Here is a 23226-nt window from a genome sequence, read left to right as displayed (position 1 = left end):
ACAGGGATTTAATAAAGATTTCACCAGTTTTATTGAATTATTTGATATTCCAAACCCTTTTCATGTGTGTATGTTACCTACAGATGTCGTTATTGTTTACTTTTACCATTTAGTTGTCCTACAGATGTCGGATCTTAATTTGAGCAAGTTCGCGACAGCAGAAAAATAATGCTGCTGCGGCAGCAGGAAATGTGAATTATTATGTGGATTATAATTATTTACAGTTTTGTATGGATTGATACATTTTTCGTTAGGGTGAATCAAGTTTGAAATTTCAAAGTGGAAATTACAAACTTCAGAAGAGCTTTTAAACCTCAAATATACAGATTTAAATGTCCTTCAATTCTCCTGCAAAAGGTTGATCAAATTTAGATCCTACATCTCTACAGGTCGTGTGTGTTAGAACATGGGAATTGCAATACCTTTAAATTACCATTCAGGAATGATTAAACACAAATGAATAGTTGATTTAAGCTCTTTGAGTTAATTTATTAACATTTAATAAAACATTATAATCCATTCTGACATTTCAAAACATTCAAATAATAAATTACAGCATCACAATATCTCACAGTACATGATCCAGTGTATGTCTGCCGTACTAAAAGGGACAATTTAACTTTAACATGCATGTGATATTGTTAAGAGAAACAAAGATTATCCCTTTAATTATTAGCTGTTTCGTAAACCAGGCTTTATTCTCTTTTTAAAGTGGATTGAACTGTATCACCTGATCCTGAACTGTATGTCCTGATCCTGAACTGTATCACTTGATCCTGAAATGTATATTCTGATCCTGAACTGTATGTCCTGATCCTGAACTGTATGTCCTGATCCTGAACTGTATGTTCTGATCCTGAACTGTATGTCCTGATCCTGAACTGTATGTTCTGATCCTGAACTGTATGTTCTGATCCTGAACTGTATGTTCTGATCCTGAACTCCTGATCCTGAACTGTATGTCCTGATCCTGAACTGTATTTCCTGATCCTGAACTGTATGTCCTGATCCTGAACTGTATGTTCTGATCCTGAACTGTATGTTCTGATCCTGAACTGTATGTTCTGATCCTGAACTGTATGTCCTGATCCTGAACTGTATGATCCTCATCTCTCCCAAGTGGTCATTCTCTCTTTCTCCCCTTACCCATCTGTCTATCGCCTCCTTTGAATTCCATGCTGTCACAGTTACCAGCCCTTTCAAGCTTAACATCCTTATCATTTATCGCCCTCCAGGTTCCCTCGGAGAGTTCATCAATGAGCTTGATGCCTTGATAAGCTCCTTTCCTGAGGACGGCTCACCTCTCACAGTTCTGGGCGACTTTAACCTCCCCACGCCTACCTTGACTCATTCCTCTGCCTCCTTCTTTCCACCTCTCTCCTCTTTGACCTCACCCTCTCACCTTCCCCTCTACTCACAAGGCAGGCAATACGCCTCGACCATCTTTACTGATGCTGTTCTTCCACTAACCTCACTGCAACTCCCCCAAGTCTCCGACCACTACCTTGTATCCTTTCCCTCTTGCTCATCCAACACTTCCCACACTGGCCCTACTGGATGGTATCGCGCCGTCCCAATCTTCGCCTTCTCCCCCGCTACTCTCTCCTCTTCCATCTTATCATCTCTTCCTCTGCTCAAACCTTCTCCAACCTATCTCCTGATTCTGCCTCCTCAACCCTCCTCCTCCCCCTTTCTGCATCCCTTGATTCTCTATGTCCCCTATCCTCCAGGCCGGCTCGGTCCTCCCTCCTGCTCCGTGCCTCGACGACTCATTGCGAGCTCACAGAACAGGGCTCCGGGCAGCCGAGCGGAATGGAGGAAAACTACGCCTCCCTGCGGACCTGGCATCCTTTCACTCCCTCCTCTCTACATTTCCTCTTCTGTCTCTGCTGCTAAAGCCACTTTCACCCTCTAAATTCAAGCATCTGCCTCTAACCCTAGGAAGCTCCACCTTTCCTCCCTCCTGAATCCCCCCCTCCCCCCCTCCTCCTCTCTGCAGATGACTTTCACAACCATTTTGAAAAGAAGGTCGACGACATCCGATCCTCGTTTTTACAAGTCAAACGACACTGCTGGTTCTGCTCACACTGCCCTACCTCTGTGCTCTGACCTCTTTCTCCCTCTCTCTCTCCAGATGAAAATCTTCATGCCTAGGGACGGCTGCCGCCCAACAACCTGCCCGCTGATCCTGACATCTCCTCTTCCAGACCATTTCGAGACCTTTCTCCCTTACCTCACCGCTTCATCAACTCATCCCTGACCGCTGGCTACTCCTCTGTCTCAAGAGAGCGAGAGTTGCACCCTTCTGGAAAACTACACTCATCCCTCCATGTCAACAACTACAGACCAGTATCCCTTCTTTTTTCTCCAAACTCTCGAACGTGCCGTCCTGGCCAGCTCTCCCGCTATCTCTCAGAATGACCTTTCTTGATCCAAATCAGTCAGGTTTCAAGATTAGTCATTCAACTGAGACTGTTCTTCTCTGTATCAATGGGAGGCCCTCCGCACTGCTCAAGCTTTAACTCCTTCTCCTCTGCTCTCATCCTTCTAGACCATCACCGCCTTCGATACTAAACCATCAGATCCTCCTCTCCACCCTCTCCGAGTTGGGCATCTTCTGCGCCCCACGCTTGGATTGCGTCCTACCTGACAGGTCGCCCGACCAGGTGTGGCTGAGACCTGTCTCTACTCACCACTCAACTCACCACTGGATGCCCCACCAGGGCTCTGTTCTAGCCCCTCCTATTCTCGCTATACACCAAGTCACTTGGCTCTGTCATAACTCTCACATGGTTCTCCTATCATTGCTATGCAGACGACACACAATTAATCTTCCTTTCCTTCTGATGACCAGGTGGCTAATCGATTCTGCATGTCTGGCAGACATATCAGTGTGATGATGACGATCACCACCTCAAGCTGAACCTCGGCAAGACGGAGCTGCTCTTCCTCCCGGGAAGGACTGCCCATTCCATGATCTCGCCATCACGGTTGACAACTCCATTGTGTCCTCCTCCCAGAGCGCTGCTAGAACCTTGGCGTGATCCTGACAACACCCCCAAGCTTCAACTAACATCAAGGTGGTGGCCTGTTCTTGTAGGTTCATGCTCTACAACATCCGCAGAGTACGACCCTGCCTCACACAGGGTAGCAGCACAGGTCCTAATCCAGGCACTTGTCATCTCCCCCGTCTGATTACTGCAACTCGCTGTTGGCTGGGCTCCCTGCCTGTGCCATTAAACCCCTACAACTCATCCAGAACGCCGCAGCCCGTCTGGTGTTCAACCAACCTTCTCGTTCTCTCACGCTCACCCCGCTCCTCCGCTCTCCACTGGCTTCCAGTTGAAGCTCGCATCCGCTGCAAGACCATGGTGCTTGCCTACGGAGCTGTGAGGGGAACGCACCTCAGCACCTCCAGGCCTGATCAGGCCCTGACCAAAAACAAGGGCACTGCGCTCATCCACCTCTGGCCTGCTCTGCCTCCCTACCACTGAGTGAAGAGCAGTTCCACAAGCAGCCCAGTCAAAACTGTTCGCTTACTCTGGCCCCAATGGTGGAACAAACTCCCTCACGACGCCAGACAGCGGAGTCAATCACCACCTTCCGGAGACACCTGAAACCCCACTTTCAGGAATACCTAGGATAGGATAAAGTAATCCTTCTCACCCCCCTTAAAAGATTTAGATGCACTATTGTAAAGTGGCTGTTCCACTGGATGTCTTAAGGTGAACGCACCAATTTGTAAGTCGCTCTGGATAAGAGTGTCTGCTAAATGACTTAAATGTAAATGTAAAATGTAAATGTATGTTCTGATCCTGAACTGTATGTTCTGATCCTGAACTGTATGTCCTGATCCTGAACTGTATGTCCTGATCCTGAACTGTATGTTCTGATCCTGAACTGTATGTTCTGATCCTGAACTGTATTTCCTGATCCTGAACTGTATGTTCTGATCCTGAACTGTATGTCCTGATCCTGAACTGTATGTTCTGATCCTGAACTGTATGTCCTGATGCTGAACTGTATGTCCTGATCCTGAACTGTATGTCCTGATCCTGAACTGTATGTCCTGATCCTGAACTGTATGTCCTGATCCTGAACTGTATGTTCAGGATCATGTTCGTTTCCTACTTCCGGCGCCGACAGAGATGGCCGCCTCGCTTCGCGTTCCTAGGAAACAATGCAGTTTTTTTTTTTTTTTTACATGTTATTTCTTACATTGGTACCCCAGGTCATCTTAGGTTTCATTACATACAGTCGAGAAGAACTACTGAACATAAGAGCAGCGTCAACTCACCATCAGTACGACCAAGAATATGACTTTCGCGAAGCGGATCCTGCGTTCTGCCTTTCACCCAGGACAACGGAATGGATCCCAGCCGGGCGACCCCAAAAATGACTTCAAAAGGAAAACGGCGGTCTTCTGGTCAGACTGGAGACGGGCACATCGTGCACCACTCCCTAGCATTCTCCTCGCCAATGTCCAGTCTCTTGACAACAAGGTTGATGAAATCCGAGCAAGGGTAGCATTCCAGAGGGACATCAGAGACTGTAACGTTCTTTGCTTCACGGAAACATGGTTCACTGGAGAGACGCTATCGGAGACGGTGCAGCCAGCTGGTTTCTCCACGCATCGCGCCGACAGAAACAAACATCTTTCTGGTAAGAAGAGGGGCGGGGCGTATGCTTTATGGTTAACGGGACGTGGTGTGATCATAACAACATACAGGAACTCAAGTCCTTCTCTGTTCACCTGATTTAGAATTCCTCACAATCAAATGTAGACCGGCATTATCTACCAAGGGAATTCTCTTTTCGATTATAATCACAGCCGTATATATTCCCCCAAGCAGACACATCGATGGCTCTGAAACGAACTTTATTTGACTCTTTGCAAACTGGAATCCATATATCCGGAGGCTGCATTCATTGTAGCTGGGGATTTTAACAAGGCTAATCTGAAAACAAGACTCCCTAAATTTTATCAGCATATCGATTGCGCAACCAGGCTGGAAAACCTTGGATCATTGCTATTCCAACTTCCGACGATATAAGGCCCTGCCCCGCCTCCTTTCGGAAAAAGCTGACCACGACTCCATTTTTTGCTGATCCCTGCCTACAGACAGAAACTAAAACAAGAAGCTCCCGCGCTGAGGTCTGTTCAACGCTGGTCCGACCAATCTGATTCCACACTCCAAGACTGCTTCCATCACGTGGACTGAGATATGTTCCGTATTGCGTCAGACGACAACATTGACGAATACGCTGATTCGGTGTGCGAGTTCATTAGAACGTGCGTTGAAGATGTCGTTCCCATAGCAACGATTAAAACATTCCCAAACCAGAAACCGTGGAATGATGGCAGCATTCGCGTGAAACTGAAAGTGCGAACCACTGCTTTTAATCAGCGCAAGGTGACTGGAAACATGACCGAATACAAACAGTGTAACTATTCCCTCCGCAAGGCAATCAAACAAGCTAAGCGTCAGTATAGAGACAAAGTAGAATCTCAATTCAACGGCTCCGACACGAGGTATGTGGCAGGGTCTACAGTCAATCACGGATTACAAAAAGAAAACCAGCACCGTCACGGACCAGGATGTCTTGCTCCCAGGCAGACTAAATAACTTTTTTGCCCGCTTTGAGGACAATACAGTGCCACTGACACTGCCCGCAACTAAAACATGCGGACTCTCCTTCACTGCAGCCGACGTGAGGAAAACATTTAAACGTGTCAACCCTCGCAAGGCTGCAGGCCCAGACGGCATCCCCAGCCGCGCCCTCAGAGCATGCGCAGACCAGCTGGCTGGTGTGTTTACGGACATATTCAATCAATCCCTATCCCAGTCTGTTATTCCCACATGCTTCAAGAGGGCCACCATTGTTCCTGTTCCCAAGAAAGCTAAGGTAGCTGAGCTAAACGACTACCGCCCCGTAGCACTCACTTCCGTCATCATGAAGTGCTTTGAGAGACTAGTCAAGGACCATATCACCTCCACCCTTACCTGACACCCTAGACCCACTCCAATTTGCTTACCGCCCAAATAGGTCCACAGACGATGCAATCTCAACCACACTGCACACTGCCCAGACCCATCTGGACAAGAGGAATACCTATGTGAGAATGCTGTTCATCGACTACAGCTCGGCATTTAACACCATAGTGCCCTCCAAGCTCGTCATCAAGCTCGAGACCCTGGGTCTCGACCCCGCCCTGTGCAACTGGGTACTGGACTTCCTGACGGGCCGCCCCCAGGTGGTGAGGGTAGGCAACAACATCTCCACCCCGCTGATCCTCAACACTGGGGCCCCACAAGGGTGCATTCTGAGCCCTCTCCTGTACTCCCTGTTCACCCACGACTGCGTGGCCACGCACGCCTCCAACTCAATCATCAAGTTTGCGGACGACACAACAGTGGTAGGCTTGATTACCAACAACGACGAGAGACGGCCTACAGGGAGGAGGTGAGGGCCCTCGGAGTGTGGTGTCAGGAAAATAACCTCACACTCAACGTCAACAAAACTAAGGAGATGATTGTGGACTTCAGGAAACAGCAGAGGGAACACCCCCTATCCACATCGATGGAACAGTAGTGGAGAGGGTAGTAAGTTTTAAGTTCCTCGGCATACACATCACAGACAAACTGAATTGGTCCACCCACACAGACAGCATCGTGAAGAAGGCGCAGCGGCGCCTTTCAACCTCAGGAGGCTGAAGAAATTCGGCTTGTCACCAAAAGCACTCACAAACTTCTACAGATGCACAATCGAGAGCATCCTGTCGGGCTGTATCACCGCCTGGTACGGAAACTGCTCCGCCCACAACCGTAAGGCTCTCCAGAGGGTAGTGAGGTCTGCACAACGCATCACCGGGGGCAAACTACCTGCCCTCCAGGACACCTACACCACCCGATGTCACAGGAAGGCCATAAAGATCATCAAGGACAACAACCACCCGAGCCACTGCCTGTTCACCCCGCTATCATCCAGAAGGCGAGGTCAGTACAGGTGCATCAAAGCTGGGACCGAGAGACTGAAAAACAGCTTCTATCTCAAGGCCATCAGACTGTTAAACAGCCACCACTAACATTGAGTGGCTGCTGCCAACACACTGACTCAACTCCAGCCACCTAAATAATGGGAATTGATGGGAAATGATGTAAAATATATCACTAGCCACTTTAAACAATGCTACCTAATATAATGTTTACATACCCTACATTATTCATCTCATATGTATACGTATATACAGTACTCTATATCATCTACTGCATCCTTATGTAATACATGTATCACTAGCCACTTTAACTATGCCACTTTGTTTACATACTCATCTCATATGTACATACTGCACTCAATACCATCTACTGTATCTTGCCTATGCCGCTCTGTACCATCACTCATTCATATATCTTATGTACATATTCTTTATCCCCTTACACTTGTGTCTATAAGGTAGTAGTTTTGGAATTGTTAGCTAGATTACTTGTTGGTTATTACTGCATTGTCGGAACTAGAAGCACAAGCATTTTGCTACACTCGAACTAACATCTGCTAACCATGTGTATGTGACAAATAAAATTGGATTTGATTTCATTTGATTTGATCCTGAACTGTATGTCCTGATTCTGAACTGTATGTTCTGATCCTGAACTGTAGTTTCTGATCCTGAACTGTATGTTCTGATCCTGAACTGTATGTCCTGATCCTGAACTGTATGTTCTGATCCTGAACTGTATGTTCTGATCCTGAACTGTATGTTCTGATCCTGAACTGTATGTCCTGATCCTGAACTGTATGTTCTGATCCTGAACTGTATGTCCTGATCCTGAACTGTATGTCCTGATCCTGAACTGTATGTTCTGATCCTGAACTGTATGTTCTGATCCTGAACTGTATGTCCTGATCCTGAACTGTATGTTCTGATCCTGAACAGTATGTCCTGATCCTGAACTGTATGTTCTGATCCTGAACTGTATGTCCTGATCCTGAACTGTATGTCCTGATCCTGAACTGTATGTTCTGATCCTGAACTGTATGTCCTGATCCTGAACTGTATGTCCTGGATCCTGAACTGTATGTCCTGTTCCTGAACTGTATGTCCTGATCCTGAACTGTATGTTCTGATCCTGAACTGTATGTCCTGATCCTGAACTGTATGTCCTGATCCTGAACTGTATGTCCTGATCCTGAACTGTATGTTCTGATCCTGAACTGTATGTCCTGATCCTGAACTGTATGTCCTGATCCTGAACTGTATGTCCTGATCCTGAACTGTATGTCCTGATCCTGAACTGTATGTCCTGATCCTGAACTGTATGTTCTGATCCTGAACTGTATGTCCTGATCCTGAACTGTATGTCCTGATCCTGAACTGTATGTTCTGATCCTGAACTGTATGTCCTGATCCTGAACTGTATGTTCTGATCCTGAACTGTATGTTCTGATCCTGAACTGTATGTCCTGATCCTGAACTGTATGTTCTGATCCTGAACTGTATGTTCTGATCCTGAACTGTATGTTCTGATCCTGAACTGTATGTCCTGATCCTGAACTGTATGTTCTGATCCTGAACTGTATGTTCTGATCCTGAACTGTATGTTCTGATCCTGAACTGTATGTCCTGATCCTGAACTGTATGTCCTGATCCTGAACTGTATGTCCTGATCCTGAACTGTATGTTCTGATCCTGAACTGTATGTTCTGATCCTGAACTGTATGTCCTGATCCTGAACTGTATGTCCTGATCCTGAACTGTATTTCCTGATCCTGAACTGAATGTTCTGATCCTGAACTGTATGTCCTGATCCTGAACTGTATGTCCTGATCCTGAACTGTATGTCCTGATCCTGAACTGTATGTTCTGATCCTGAACTGTATGTCCTGATCCTGAACTGTATGTTCTGATCCTGAACTGTATGTCCTGATCCTGAACTGTATGTCCTGATCCTGAACTGTATGTTCTGATCCTGAACGGTATGTCCTGATCCTGAACTGTATGTCCTGATCCTGAACTGTATGTCATGTGTGTTGCTTTGTTGTGCCAACTTGTATTCCCTAATGATCTCACCTCTCTCCACAGAGACATATTTCATTATTTCTGCTCAGACACTCTGCTAGTCTCCTGACAAATTACTCCCTTTTGAATATCTGCATATTCTAATTGAGTGTTTATCCTCAAAACAGTTCAACAGTGTCCCTGGTAGTCACCAAAAGAGCCAACTTTACCAGAACAGAGCTTTCTCAGCGCAGCCTTTCTCTCATTGTTTCTGAAACGTTAGATGATAGGATTCATATATGGAACACTGTCAGAAAGGAGTTAACAATAGTTATCAAGATTAGAACATTACAGTGAATGTTTTCAGACTTGGCACTGATGTGATATGAAAGTTATACAGAAATAGAGCCCAGATGCCTATGCTGCTGTAGCCGATAGATCACATTCTCTTAGTGATAATGCTGCTGTAGCCGATAGATCACATTCTCTTAGTGATAATGCTGCTGTAGCCGATAGATCACATTCTCTTAGTGATAATGCTGCTGTAGCCGATAGATCACATTCTCTTAGTGATAATGCTGCTGTAGCCGATAGATCACATTCTCTTAGTGATAATGCTGCTGTAGCCGATAGACCACATTCTCTTAGTGATAATGCTGCTGTAGCCGATAGACCATATTCTCTTAGTGATAATGTTGCTGTAGCCGACAGACCATAGTCTCTTAGTGATAATGCTGCTGTAGCCGATAGACCACATTCTCTTAGTGATAATGCTGGTGTAGCCGATAGACCATATTCTCTTAGTGATAATGCTGCTGTAGCAGATTAATTATGAAAATGTACATGGCTGACTGCAGCTTGGGGTCTGTCGCCACCAGGGTAAGTATGATGAGCTTTCCAATCAGGATCATCAGGTAGACCACCAATAGGAAGATGGCCAGCTCTGGGTAGAAGACGTTCAGCCCTCTCTCACCCCCAACAAAGAGGAAGTCAGTCACATTGGCTTGAAGGCAAGAGTCACCTGGCGGTCAAGGAAGATCATTTTACAAAGGTGCACAATATCAGCATTTGCTTGACAAAGACATAAATAGTTATCTTATTTGGTATGAGACATTTGGTATAAGACAATCTTATTTGTTACGAGACACTTACTTTCTACATTGTGAAAGATGTGTTCACTGCATCTATGCTGTCAACACTCCAGATTTGGATATTATTTGGACTGTTTCTGTGAAAAGACACACAACAAAGTCAAACAAACATGAATCATTCATCTCTATTGTAAACACTACATTTAATATCAACAAGTTTGAATTGCCATTGATGCAAATGATGAATTGATGAATCTGGTATTGAATTAGCCCAATAACACCAATGATTGGCCATGCCTGCCCACCATACAGTAACTTACCGTCTGTGTAGTGTGCACAAAACAATAATGCTTAATACGGTTTACAAAAAGAATGACATTAACAAGACTGCATTCACAGAATAAAATACCAATCTCCTGATAGTGACTTGACAATATGACTAGTTTATCTCAATGTACAGGTCCTCATGTGGACTTGATCTAGAGACCAAGTGTTGTGTTTCTGTTGTCCTGTCTATGTTGTGGCGCTCCTGCAGTTCCCAGGGGCTTCACACACCTCCTCTCACTGCAGACTCTCTCTTAGTTCAAAACATAGTTGGTTTCCTGGGATTATTCCAGCCAATCAGCGTTTCACACAACAGTAGGCCTATTAACTCCCAAGCATGCATTGATTGGTAATACATGCATGGAATTCATGGCAAAGGAGAGCAGAGCTAGAAATGGATAATAAAAGCTACTACTCTCTTCTGTGCTCCCCTTCCCATGTTGCATCATTATGTTGGCTTATGACTGGGGCAAATAGTTTCTGATGAATTATGTCCAACACATCATTTTGATCCTCTAAAATGTTTATATGCATGGATAGATGCTCAACAAACTCTTCACAAACTCCATTGGCAAGCTAGGTGTTCACTGCAAATGCTGATATGCAGCAAACAGTCTTGTGTTTCCAGCAGGGAGTTGTACACCTCAGTGGAACTTAAATGTGTGTGATAGTATTCAAATCTGGACGCTCCAGTCAATATCAACACGGAGTGTATAGACATTGTTTTTTCCTCGCTGTGTAACCTTTTACCATTTCAAAGTAACATAATCATATTTGAGTATAATTATCAAGGGCAGCAGGTAGCATAGTGGTTAGAGTGTTGGGCCAGTAACCGAAACGTTGCTGGATCGAATCCCTAAGCTGACACGGTAAAAATGTGTTGTTCTACCCCTGAACAAGGCAGGTAACACACTGTTCCCCGCTAGGTCGTCATTAAAAATAAGAATTTGTTCTTAACTGAATTGCCTAGTTAAACAAAGGTGAAAAAAATAAGTACATATATAAATGTAAAAACATGTTCATTTATTGTTAAAGGCCCAGTGCAGACAACAACGTGATTTACCTGTGTTGTATACATATTTCCACACTATGAGGTTGGAATAATACTGTGAAATTGATAATGCCCTTTTAGTAAAATACATTTTTTTTAAGTCTGCCTGAATTTTCAGTCTGTTCTGGTGAGGTGGAGTTTTGGCCTGCCTGGTGTCCTCACCAGGCAGTAATTTAGTTAATAGTTAATAGACCAATAAGAAAGAGAGTTCCAAACCTTTCTGCCAATAACAGCTAGTTTTCAGTTTTTCCCTCCCAACTCAGACCACTCCCAGACAGTCCAAGCAAAAGTAAGTTTTTTAAAATTGAAAACAATCACAGTAAGGTACTTAATAAAAAAAGGGCTGTATTGGACCTTTAAATAATAAAATCCAAACATTGTGCATTATGGAATAACTTTATTGGAGAACAAGAGTTTCAGGACAGAATCCTTTATCTGTTTGTTCCTGAAACTGTAAACCAGTGGGTTCACAAGAGGAGTTAAAATACAGTTGACAATAGATATCAAGATGAGAACATTGGGATGAATATGATATGATTTAGCACTGATGTAGACACATGAATGAGCAATGTAGAAGGTAAGGACAACAATGAGATGAGAGGAGCAGGTAGAGAAAGCTTTTTTCCGCCCTTCAGATGTGGCAATTTTGCAAACAGATTTGATGATTTTACAATATGACCAAATGATGACAGTGAATGGAACATACATCACAAATAAAGCACATGCGAGGGCTAGATCTATCAACTGTGTTGTGTCCAAACAAGACAATGTAACAATCGGAGGATAATCACAAAACCAATACATTATCTGATTACTACAGAAAGGTAGTTGTGATGCAAGAATGACATTCAATGCTGGAAGAATTAATCCCAAAGCCCATGCTGTTGAGGCCAGGATCACACATATTTTGATTGTCATGATGCTGTTGTAGCGTAAAGGATTGCAGATAGCAACATAGCGGTCGCAGGCCATAGCACATAGGAGAAATCCCTCTGTAGTTTGGAATGTCAAATAGGTATACATCTGCAAGAAGCAACCTGCAAATGAAATGGACACATCATTCCACAAACACACTGATATCATTTTAGGTAAAACGCTGGTGGTGATCACTATATCTGTGAGAGACAGATTACAGAGGAAAATATACATTGGTGTGTGAAGTTTGGAGTCGAGCAACACCAGAGTGATGATCATGGCGTTGCCGATGAGGACCATAATGTATACCACAAGAAGAAAGATGGCCAAGTCTGTGTAGATCTCCTTGAGACCCAGCTCCCCTCCATGTATCAGGAAATCTGAAAACAGGCTCACGTTGAACTCCAGTGGTAGAGAAACATCTGAAAAACATTATGAGAAGAATGAGATTTTCATGTAAAAACATGCACCCACGAAGTACTGTCTAAAACACATACTGGTTTATATTTACATAGAAAGCATATAGTTGGGCACAGTGTAACTACAAGGAATATATTGTTAAGCAGTATAGTTGTTATGACCTTATTATGAATAGGTATATCATCTGCATGCAGTATTTTCACACACACACATACATACACACCATACGCACACACACACCATACACGCGCACGCACGCACGCACTCACACAAACAGACACACACATATAGTAGGACCTTTTTGAAATCCAAGTGATACAGAAGTTACATTATAATATAACGAAACAAAAGCCTTTTAAGGTTAAGGATGAAGTAAGAGTTAGTTTGATAGTTGTTCACTGTTCAGGTAAAGATGTTTCACCAATAGACAACACTGCAAACTCGAAAGCAAAGATTTGTATGGAAGCAGCTGACAATGAAGGGGGATATCTAGTCAGTTTCACAGTTGCACAACTTGCACAACTTAGTGCGTTCAACCAAAATGTGTCTTCCGCATTTAACCCAACCACGCTGGTTCAAAGAGGTGCGGGGGCTGCCTTAATCAACATAATTGGCACACAGGGAGCAGTTGTTGATGAACTGTTTTGCTGGTCCAGGTATTTGAACCACTAGGCTACACTGTTGATGTTCATTTAAATCAATATTCACTATTAGAAACCAAACCAAACCAAACTAAACATCAAACAACAGTGTGATGAGCATTGAGCACATTAGGTTTAAAGTAAGGTTGATCCAGACAAGGGCATGGTTGTCCAAAGTTGCCACAGGTAATCATAGAGCCTCGCTAGATGCTAAGCGGGATCATTGGGACGACCCTATCCTAAATCCTGACACCTAACCCTGACCATTACACAAACCCTTACCTAAACCCAACCCTAACCCTTACCTTAACCATTTTACATTTCAATGGGGTGAGGCCAGATTTGGGCCATCCAAAGCATCCCACTTAGAAAAAAACATTGATTCACACAACTGAGAATAAAATAACAATATCTAACAAACAGAGACAAAACAAATGGACAAGGGAGAAAGAACATCTGCAAAGGTTGAATGGATTATGTTAGGGTTAATACATTGACTCAAATAAGGTAATAATTGGAGCTATACATTTTGTTATTGCATTTTAAAAACATTTAACAGGACGTTCTAAAGAAACCAGAAAAGTGTTAGCATCCTCCAATTCACCAGCCAACGTTGACAATATATTTAACATTAATCAGATGGTAAGAAATTCCTATTTAAATATTGGGAACATAATTTTGTTCACCTGAAAGAGAAATATAAGATGTTAATTATGGCTGCCGTTCTTCTTGTTCCTTTAACAGCTCTTGTATCATTTGATTTTTCCAATTGGAAAATTAGAAAACACAAACAATTGTCATGTCATAGAAAGCACTGGAGTTCTCACTTACTTGCCATTGTGTTGGTCATCTCACCAGACCCGCATCTCTGGGATTGAGGAAGAGCTGCATAATGTGGGAATTTATATAACAACTCCTCACCCACTCTTCCTCTGTAATCCTTTTCAGGAAGCTTTTTAATTAGACAGAAAACACAGGAGTCACTTTGGGACCTTTTTATTGTGTTGTCTGGCACAAGCTCATAATTGGGACCTACAACACAAGCTCATAATTGGTTTAATCAGAACACACAGAGACCCTTCAATACACTGTGATTTAATATTAAATGATATAGTAGTCATGCAGTGATTAAATATACTAAGTAGGAGAACATAATCTATGCCAGTGGTGGAAAAAGTATCCTATTGTCATACCTGAGTAAAAGTAAACATACTTTAATAGAAAATGACTCAAGTAAAAATAAAGTCACCCAGAAAAATACTACTTGAGAAAAAGTCTTAAAAGTACTTGGTTTTAAATATTCTTAAATATCAAAATGAAATGTAATTGCAAAAATATATAAAAGTATAAATCATTTCAAATTCCCTATATTTAGCAAACCAGACAGCACCATTTCCTTGTGTTTTTTATTTATGGATATCAAGGGGCAAAGTCTAAAAACACAAACATACTTTACAAATGAAGCATGTGTGTTTAGTGAGTCTGACAGATCTGAGGCAGTAGGGATGACCTGTGATGTTCTTTTGATAAGTGTGTGAATTGGACCATTTTCCTGTCCTGCTAACCATTCAAAATGTAATGAGTACTTTTGGGTGTTGGGGAAAATGTACACTACCAGTCAAAAGCTTTAGAACAACTACTCTATCAAGCTTTGTCTTTATTTTTACTATTTTCTACATTGTAAAATAATAGTGAAGACATCAAAACTATGAAATAACACATATGGAATCATGTATGTAGTAATCAAAAAAGTGTTTCAAATAGCCACCCTTTGCCTTGATTACAGGTTTGCAAACTCTTGGCATTCTCTCAACCAGCTTCACCCGGAATGCTTTTCCAACTCCTTTTGAAGGAGTTGCCACATATACTGAGCACTTGTTGGCTGCTTTTCCTTCACTCTTCGGTCTGACTCCTCCCAAACCATATCAATTTGGTTGAGGTCGGGGGATTGTGGAGGCCAGGTCATCTGATGCAGCAGTCCATCCCTCTCCTTCTTGGTCAAATAGCCCTCACACAGCATGGAGGTATGTTGGGTCATTGTCCTGTTGAAAAACAAATTATTGTCCCACTAAGCCCAAGCCAGATGGGATGGCGTATCACTGCATAATGCTGACGTAGCCATGCTGGTTAAGTGTGCCTTGAATTCTAATGCTTTACATTGGGAATTACACGCTTTACATTAGCAAATACACAGCGGAGATCATCTGTTCACTCACACTGCATCTCACAAAGACAACAGCAGTTGGAACCAAAAATCGCAAATTTGGACTTCAGACCAAACGACAAATTTCCACCAGTCTAATGTCCATTGCTCGTGTTTCTTGGCCCAAGCACGTGTCTTATTCTTATTGGTAGTGGTTTCTTTGCAGCAATTCGACCATGAAGGCCTGATTCACACAGTCTCATCTGAACAGTTGATGTTGAGATGTGTCTGTTACTTGAATTCTGTGAAGCATTTATTTGGGCTCCAATTTCTGAGGCTGGTAACTCTAATGAATTTATCCTCTCCAGCCGGGTAACTCTGGGTCTTCCATTCCTGTGGCGGTCCTCATGAGAGCCAGTTTCATCATAGTGCTTGATGGATTTTGCGCCTGCACTTGAATAAACTTTCAAAGTGCTTGAAATATTCCTTATTGACTGACCTTCATGTCTTAAAGTAATGATGGACTGTCGATCTCTTTGCTTATTTGAGCTGTTCTTGCCATAATATAGACTTGGTGTTTTACCAAATAGGGCCATCTTCTGTATACTTGTGCATATTTGATATTTGTGCATCTGTAACTTTCTCACTCATCATTATTCATGATTCATTCGGGATGATCCATAATACTGGTACAGTAGCATCCACATTAATGGCGAAGTGTTTAGAAAAATATTATATTCTTATTTAAAAAATAATCTGAAACACAACCAAAATAAACAGAAAATGCATCCAACAAATGTGCAGAGTCACAAGCTTGATGTAGTCATTGCGTATTACAAGTACTACTGTAAATCAAATCAAATCAAATTTATTTATATAGCCCAGAGTAAATCAGCTGATATCTCAAAGTGCTGTACAGAAACCCAGCCTAAAACCCCAAACAGCAAGCAATGCAGGTGTTGAAGCACGGTGGCTAGGAAAAACTCCCTAGAAAGGCCAAAACCTAGGAAGAAACCTAGAGAGGAACCAGGCTATGTGGGGTGGCCAGTCCTCTTCTGGCTGTGCCGGGTGGAGAGTATAACAGAACATGGCCAAGATGTTCAAATGTTCATAAATGACCAGCATGGTCGAATAATAATAAGGCAGAACAGTTGAAACTGGAGCAGCAGCACGGTCATGTGGACTGGGGACAGCAAGGAGTCATCATGTCAGGTAGTCCTGGGGCATGGTCCTAGGGCTCAGGTCAGTTGAAACTGGAGCAGCAGCACGGCCAGGTGGACTGGGGACAGCAAGAAGTCATCATGTCAGGTAGTCCTGGGGCATGGTCCTAGGGCTCAGGTCCTCCGAGAGAGAGAAAGAAAGAGAGAAGGAGAGAATTAGAGAACGCACACTTAGATTCACACAGGACACCGAATAGGACAGGAGAAGTACTCCAGATATAACAAACTGACCCTAGCCCCCCGACACATAAACTACTGCAGCATAAATACTGGAGGCTGAGACAGGAGGGGTCAGGAGACACTGTGGCCCCATCCGAGGACACCCCCGGACAGGGCCAAACAGGAAGGATATAACCCCACCCACTTTGCCAAAGCAGAGCCCCCACACCACTAGAGGGATATCTTCAACCACCAACTTCAACCGCCCACAAAGATCTCCGCCATGGCACAACCCAAGGGGGGGCGCCAACCCAGACAGGATGACCACATCAGTGAATCAACTCACTCAGGTGACGCACCCCTTCCAGGGACGACATGGGAGAGCCCCAGTAAGCCAGTGACTCAGCCCCTGACTACTTTGACTACTTTAATACACATAAGTTAATTATACCCAGCACTTTTGGCCCCCTAAAATGTGGGAACTATGTACAAAAAGTGCTGTAATTTCAAAACGGTACAGAAACCCAGCCTAAAACCCCAAACAGCAAGCAATGCAGGTGTTGAAGCACGTTGGCTAGGAAAAACTCCCTAGAAAGGCCAAAACCAAGGAAGAAACCTAGAGTGGAACCAGGCTATGAGGGGTGGCCAGTCCTCTTCTGGCTGTGCCGGGTGGAGATTATAACAGAACATGGCCAAGATGTTCAAATGTTCATAAATTACCAGCATGATCAAACAATAGGTCTGGGAAAGGTAGCACGTCCGATGAACAGGTCAGGATTCCATGGCCGCAGGCAGAACAGTTGAAACTGGAGCAGCAGCACGGTCAGGTGGACTGGGGAAAGCAAGGAGTCATCATGCCAGGTAGTCCTGAGGCATGGTCCTACGGCTCAGGTCCTCCGAGAGAGAGAAAGAAAGAGAGAAGGAGAGAATTAGAGAGAGCATATTTAAATTCACACAGGACACCGGATAAGACAGGAGAAGTACTCCAGATATAACAAACTGACCCTAGCCCCCCGACACATAAACTACTGCAGCATAAATACTGGAGGCTGAGACAGGAGGGGTCAGGAGACACTATGGCCCCATCCGATGATACCCCCGGACAGGGCCAAACAGGAAGGATATAACCCCACCCACTTTTCCAAAGCACAGCCCCCACACCACTAGAGAGATATCTTCAACCACCAACTTACCATCCTTAGACAAGGCCGAGTATAGCCCACAACCCAAGGGGGGGTGCACCAACCCAGACAGGAAGATCACGTCAGTGACTCAACCCACTCAAGTGATGCACCCCTCCTAGGGACGGCATGAAAGAGCACCAGTAAGCCAGTGACTCAGCCCCTGTAATAGGGTTAGAGGCAGAGAATCCCAGTGGAGAGAGGGGAACCGGCCAGGCAGAGACAGCAAGGGTGGTTCGTTGCTCCAGAGCCTTTCCGTTCACCTTCACACTCCTGGGCCAGACTACACTCAATCGTATGACCCACTGAAGAGAGGAGTCTTCAGTAAAGACTTAAAGGTTGAGACCGAGTCTGCGTCTCTCACATGGGTAGGCAGACCATTCCATAAAAATGGAGCTCTATAGGAGAAAGGCCTGCCTCCAGCTATTTGCTTAGAAATTCTAGGGACAATTAGGAGGCCTGTGTCTTGTGACCGTAGCGCACGTGTAGGTATGTACGGCAGGACCAAATCAGAGAGATAGTTAGGAGCAAGCCCATGTAATGCTTTCTAGGTTAGCAGTAAAACCTTGAAATCAGCCCCTGCCTTGACAGGAAGCCAGTGTAGGGAGGCTAGCACTGGAGTAGTATGATCACATTTTCTAGCAGCAGTATTTAGTATTTATTTAACTGAAGTTTATTTAGTGCTTTATCCGATGATGATATCTGATACAATGATATCTATAAGAAATTGTTAAATATTTTATTCAATATTATCTGTCTCCTTTGCCAGCAAAGAGGACAAATGTTTTCTGGTAACAATTAGTCTATCCTATCTTATTGCATTGACTAAATAAAATGAATGTAATAAAATACATTATATTTTGCCTATGGTATATACATTTCTAGAAACGTATATAGAGAATAGCAATAATGTCATAACAAGTTGATGCATATTGTTTATTATGATTCAAATAATTTAAATGTCTACTTTTTCATAAAATGTTGTGGTTTAAAAAAGAGCACATTTCTGCCCGATGCCAGTTAAAATGTCCAAAATAGCACATATTTCTATGACATTATAATGCTTTTGCCAGAGTTTTGCCCATGCTTAGACCGGTTATGCACATTTGAGTTCACATTCAGGCTCCCGAGCTGTGAATACCTTGCTTCTTTAATATCAGTTCATACAAAAAAAAGTATTTATTTACAGTGACCCCCCCACCCCACTATCAGGGCATGTACTCTACAAGGTGTCAAAGTTCCACAAGGATGCAGGCCCATGTTGACTCCAATGCTTCCCACAGTTGTGTCAAGTTGGCTGGCTGTCCATTGGGTGGTGGACCATTCTTGATACACGCAGGAAACTGTTGAGTGTGAAAAACCCAGCAGCGTTGCAATTCTTGAAACACTTAAATTGGTGTGCCTGGCACCTACTACCATACCCTGGTACTTAAATCTTTTGTCTTTCCCATTCATCCTCTGAATGGCACACATACACAATCCATGTCTAAATTGTCTCAAGGCTTAATAATCCTTCTTTAACCTGTCTCCTCCCCTTCATCTACACTGATTGAATTGGATTTAACCTCTCTAGGGTAGGGGGCAGCATTCAGAATTTTGGATGAAAAGCATGCCCAAATTGAACCACCTGCTACTTGGGCCCAGAATATGTGATATGCATATAACTGGTAGATTTGGATAGAAAACACTCTAAAGTTTCCAGAACTGTTAAAATAGTGTCTGTGAGTATAACAAAACTGATTTGGTAGGCGAAAACCTGAGAAAAATCAATTCAGGAAGTATTTTTGTTTTTGTTTTGTAGTTTTCTATTCAATGCCATGACAGTATCCATTGACTTAGGACTCAATTCCTATGCCTTCCACTAGATGTCAACAGTCTTTAGAAATAGTTTCAGTCTGAATGAGTGGACCCTACCGTGTCACAGAGCTTTTTCATGCGCAATCCCGAGAGAGTGCATTTCTTGTTTACCTTTTATATTGACTACGTAATTGTCCGGTTGAAATATTCTAGATAATTTAGGCTAAAAACAACCTGAGGATTGAATATAAACATCGTTTGACATGTTTCTATGAACTTTACGGATACAATTTGGATTTTTTTGTCTGACTGTTTCGACTGCGTTTGAGCCTGTGGATTACTGAAGAAAACGCATGAACAAAATGGAGGTTTTTGGATATAAAGAGACTTTATCGAACAAAAGGAACATTTATTGAGTCAATAAATGTCTTCTGAGTGCCACCATATGAATATTTCTGACTTGTGTAACTCTTCTACTTGGCTGGCTACTGTTTGTAATGATTTGTCTGCTATGTTCTCAAATAATCGGTAAATCTGACACCGTGGTTGGATTAACAAGAAGTTCATCTTTAAACCTATGTAAAATATGTTTTGTTTTCTGAATTTTTATAATGAGTATTTCTGTATTTGAATTTGGCGCTCTGCAATCTCACTGGATGTTGGTCAGATGGGACGCTAGCGTCCCACATACCCTAGAGAGGTTTTTTAACAAGTGGTGACATCAATAAGGGATCATAGTTTCACCTGGATTCACCTGATCAGTCTGTGCCAGTATAAATGTTGGAACACTCAGTGTATATCTCTTTACTGTCTCAATTCCAGGCTGTTTTTCATTCAGACCTGGGGCACCAGAATCAGGTACAGGTTGACAATAGAGTGAATTAGTTACAGGTTGACTCTATAGAGTGAATCAGTTTCAGGTTGACTCTGTAGATTGAATCAGCTACAGGTGAGTGAAATCTCTGGCCATCAAGGGCAATCTCTCAATTCACCTGAAAACCAGCAGTATTGCAGACCTTCAATCTTGGAATTGAGCATCTCAGACGTCCCTCTGAATTTTCAGCTAACAGACACTAGAGGTCTCTATAGAGATACAATTTTGACTGGCAGTCAGGTAATGACTAGGCACAGACAGGAAAGCCTGTTAAACAATGTGTGCTCATCATCACCTTTACAGTTCCCTCATTCATACTTCCTAATATCTTACAGAACATCACCTTTAAAGGGTGATTTCACAATTTTTCTATTTCATATTCATAATCTCCAACATCAAAATGTGTAAATGGCAAGACATAACCTTTAAAGGGAAATATTGCAATTTACTCCCGAACATTGCCTGCTCATTGCCTGCACATAATTGGTTAAAATCACGAAACAGACTAGATTATGTCACCGGAAACACTTATCTTATCTACAAAACATAGAAAGGTGTCATTTTAACATATGTTGATGTTGGGGTGGTGCTGAAGATTATGAATATGGAGTAGAACATTTTTGAAATGTACCTTAAACATCACTTTTAAAGAATGGTATGTGGTGAATTCTAATCCATTTTGTTTTAGGGTTTTAGGGATACCAGACTAATCAACAAGCCTGTCAATATTATTTACAAAGTGCCAAACAAATATCTGTATTAAGAGTGTGTAACTTTCCGGCTGAGTATTTGTATAATTTTCTGCTTCAATGACTTTGTTTGCAAGCCGTAGATAATTGGATTCAAATTAGCAGGGACGACATGAAATAGAACGTAAGCCAGTTTTCTCAGATATGGATAGTCTGGAAAGCGATGCAGTATGATGGTTAGAAACCCACTCCACAGCATAATGAGATACAGTACCAGGTGGCTTGCACAGGTCTGCAACGCTCTGTTGTTCAGCTCTTTGCTCTTCTTGGTCCAGCAAATCACAGCAATCCTGAAATAAGTGACAGCGATGCTTCCCATTGATGAAGTAAAGAGCAGCACAGTGAAAAAGAGTCCATAGATGTTGTTGATTGAAACGTTCTCACAGGACAGCTTGAACAATGATGCATTGTCACAGTAAGCATTCTGAATGATTGAACTGCAACGAGAAAGCCGCATGGTGAGACCCAGTAGGACAGACACTAACACAAGGGAAGCCCCCCAAGCAGACACAGACAGCCTAACTACCGTTCTGGTTGTCATTATGGACGTGTACCTTAACGGGTAACATATGGCCACATACCTGTCAAAGGCCATAATGATCAGTATCATATGTGAGGCTGATCCAAACGTGTGACTGAAAAAGGCCTGAGCAACACATTGGCTGTACGTGATAAACCTCTCAGTTGAAACAATGTCAGCCATGAGGCGAGGCAACAAGACAGTGTTGCCAATCAGATCATTTACAGACAGGTTACAGAAGAGGATGTACATTGGTTGGTGCAAGCTTCTCTCTGTGATGATGGTGACCAGGACTCCAATGTTAGACACAAGGAGGGCGAGATAGACAAACAGCAAGGAGAAAAAAATTGGATACATGAATGTCTGTGGCAATTGAAAACCCTGGATGTGAAGGATATGGCTTGGTAATGACATGTTGTCGTCCATCCTGTTATCAATGAAAGGCAAACCTGAAAAAAAGGACAGAAATATAAAAAAATATATAATTTGTTATAATTGTAAATACAAGTTTTAAATGAAGATATACTACACATGCTGTTTGTATCCTCTTTTTTAAAAATCTGCTGCTAGGAATTTTGAATACCCCATATAAACACATTTGACAGAGTGAGTAAGAATGCCACAGCATTAACAGCTGTAGTCAGTCAAGAGGAAAACCTGTAGACAGGCAGTCCTTCAAAGCCACGCTTGTACCTTGCTGAAGAGGGTACGAATCCTGCCACAGGTATCGGCTACATCCTTTTTATCTACAACACTCCCCCATCATTTATCATCCTTCGTTTTATTTCAACAATGATGAGGTAAGTCAAATGGTCACGTGTGGATTTTCATGTCATAGTCTCAAGAGCTTTAGCTAGGCAGATTGTCATGACAACTCCTCTTGAGAAGGAAAATGTTATGCATTTAAAATGTTTAAAATATTGTGTGAGTGACCACTAATGGAAGCCATCTGGCAACTAGGTTTTGAATGATATTCTGTAGGTGTTTGTTAGCCTGGACCTGGATCTGTTTGTGCCGTCTTCACACCAAGTAGGCCAACATGGCTGGTTGGCGTGGCAATTACTCCATATAGGACTTGGATAGACAGCACAAACAGTTTTGGATCTAGACTAGCTGGTATTTTTGTGTCCTGTGTAGGATCAA

The 23226-nt window shown here is 43.0% G+C and overlaps 2 protein-coding genes across 2 annotated transcripts; both read right to left on the bottom strand.

Moving 5' to 3' along the window:
* Positions 1-11847: 11847 nt before the first annotated feature.
* Positions 11848-14306, bottom strand: LOC115124967 (olfactory receptor 10J1-like). Its single transcript, XM_029654471.2, has 2 exons — positions 14272-14306; positions 11848-12801 (listed from the first exon to the last, which is right to left on the bottom strand). The coding sequence occupies exons 1-2, from the start codon at positions 14288-14290 to the stop codon at positions 11849-11851; spliced, it is 972 nt and encodes a 323-aa protein (XP_029510331.1). The 5' UTR covers positions 14291-14306; the 3' UTR covers position 11848.
* Positions 14307-20416: 6110 nt separating this feature from the next.
* Positions 20417-22528, bottom strand: LOC115124965 (olfactory receptor 52E4-like). The gene has a single exon (XM_029654469.2). The coding sequence runs from the start codon at positions 22507-22509 to the stop codon at positions 21574-21576; it is 936 nt and encodes a 311-aa protein (XP_029510329.1). The 5' UTR covers positions 22510-22528; the 3' UTR covers positions 20417-21573.
* Positions 22529-23226: the final 698 nt, after the last annotated feature.

This window comes from Oncorhynchus nerka, linkage group LG11, assembly GCF_034236695.1.
Source record: "Oncorhynchus nerka isolate Pitt River linkage group LG11, Oner_Uvic_2.0, whole genome shotgun sequence".
NCBI classification, from domain to species: domain Eukaryota; kingdom Metazoa; phylum Chordata; class Actinopteri; order Salmoniformes; family Salmonidae; genus Oncorhynchus; species Oncorhynchus nerka.
Note: the sequence above shows the minus strand (reverse complement) of the source record. Positions and strands in the feature narration are given on the sequence as shown.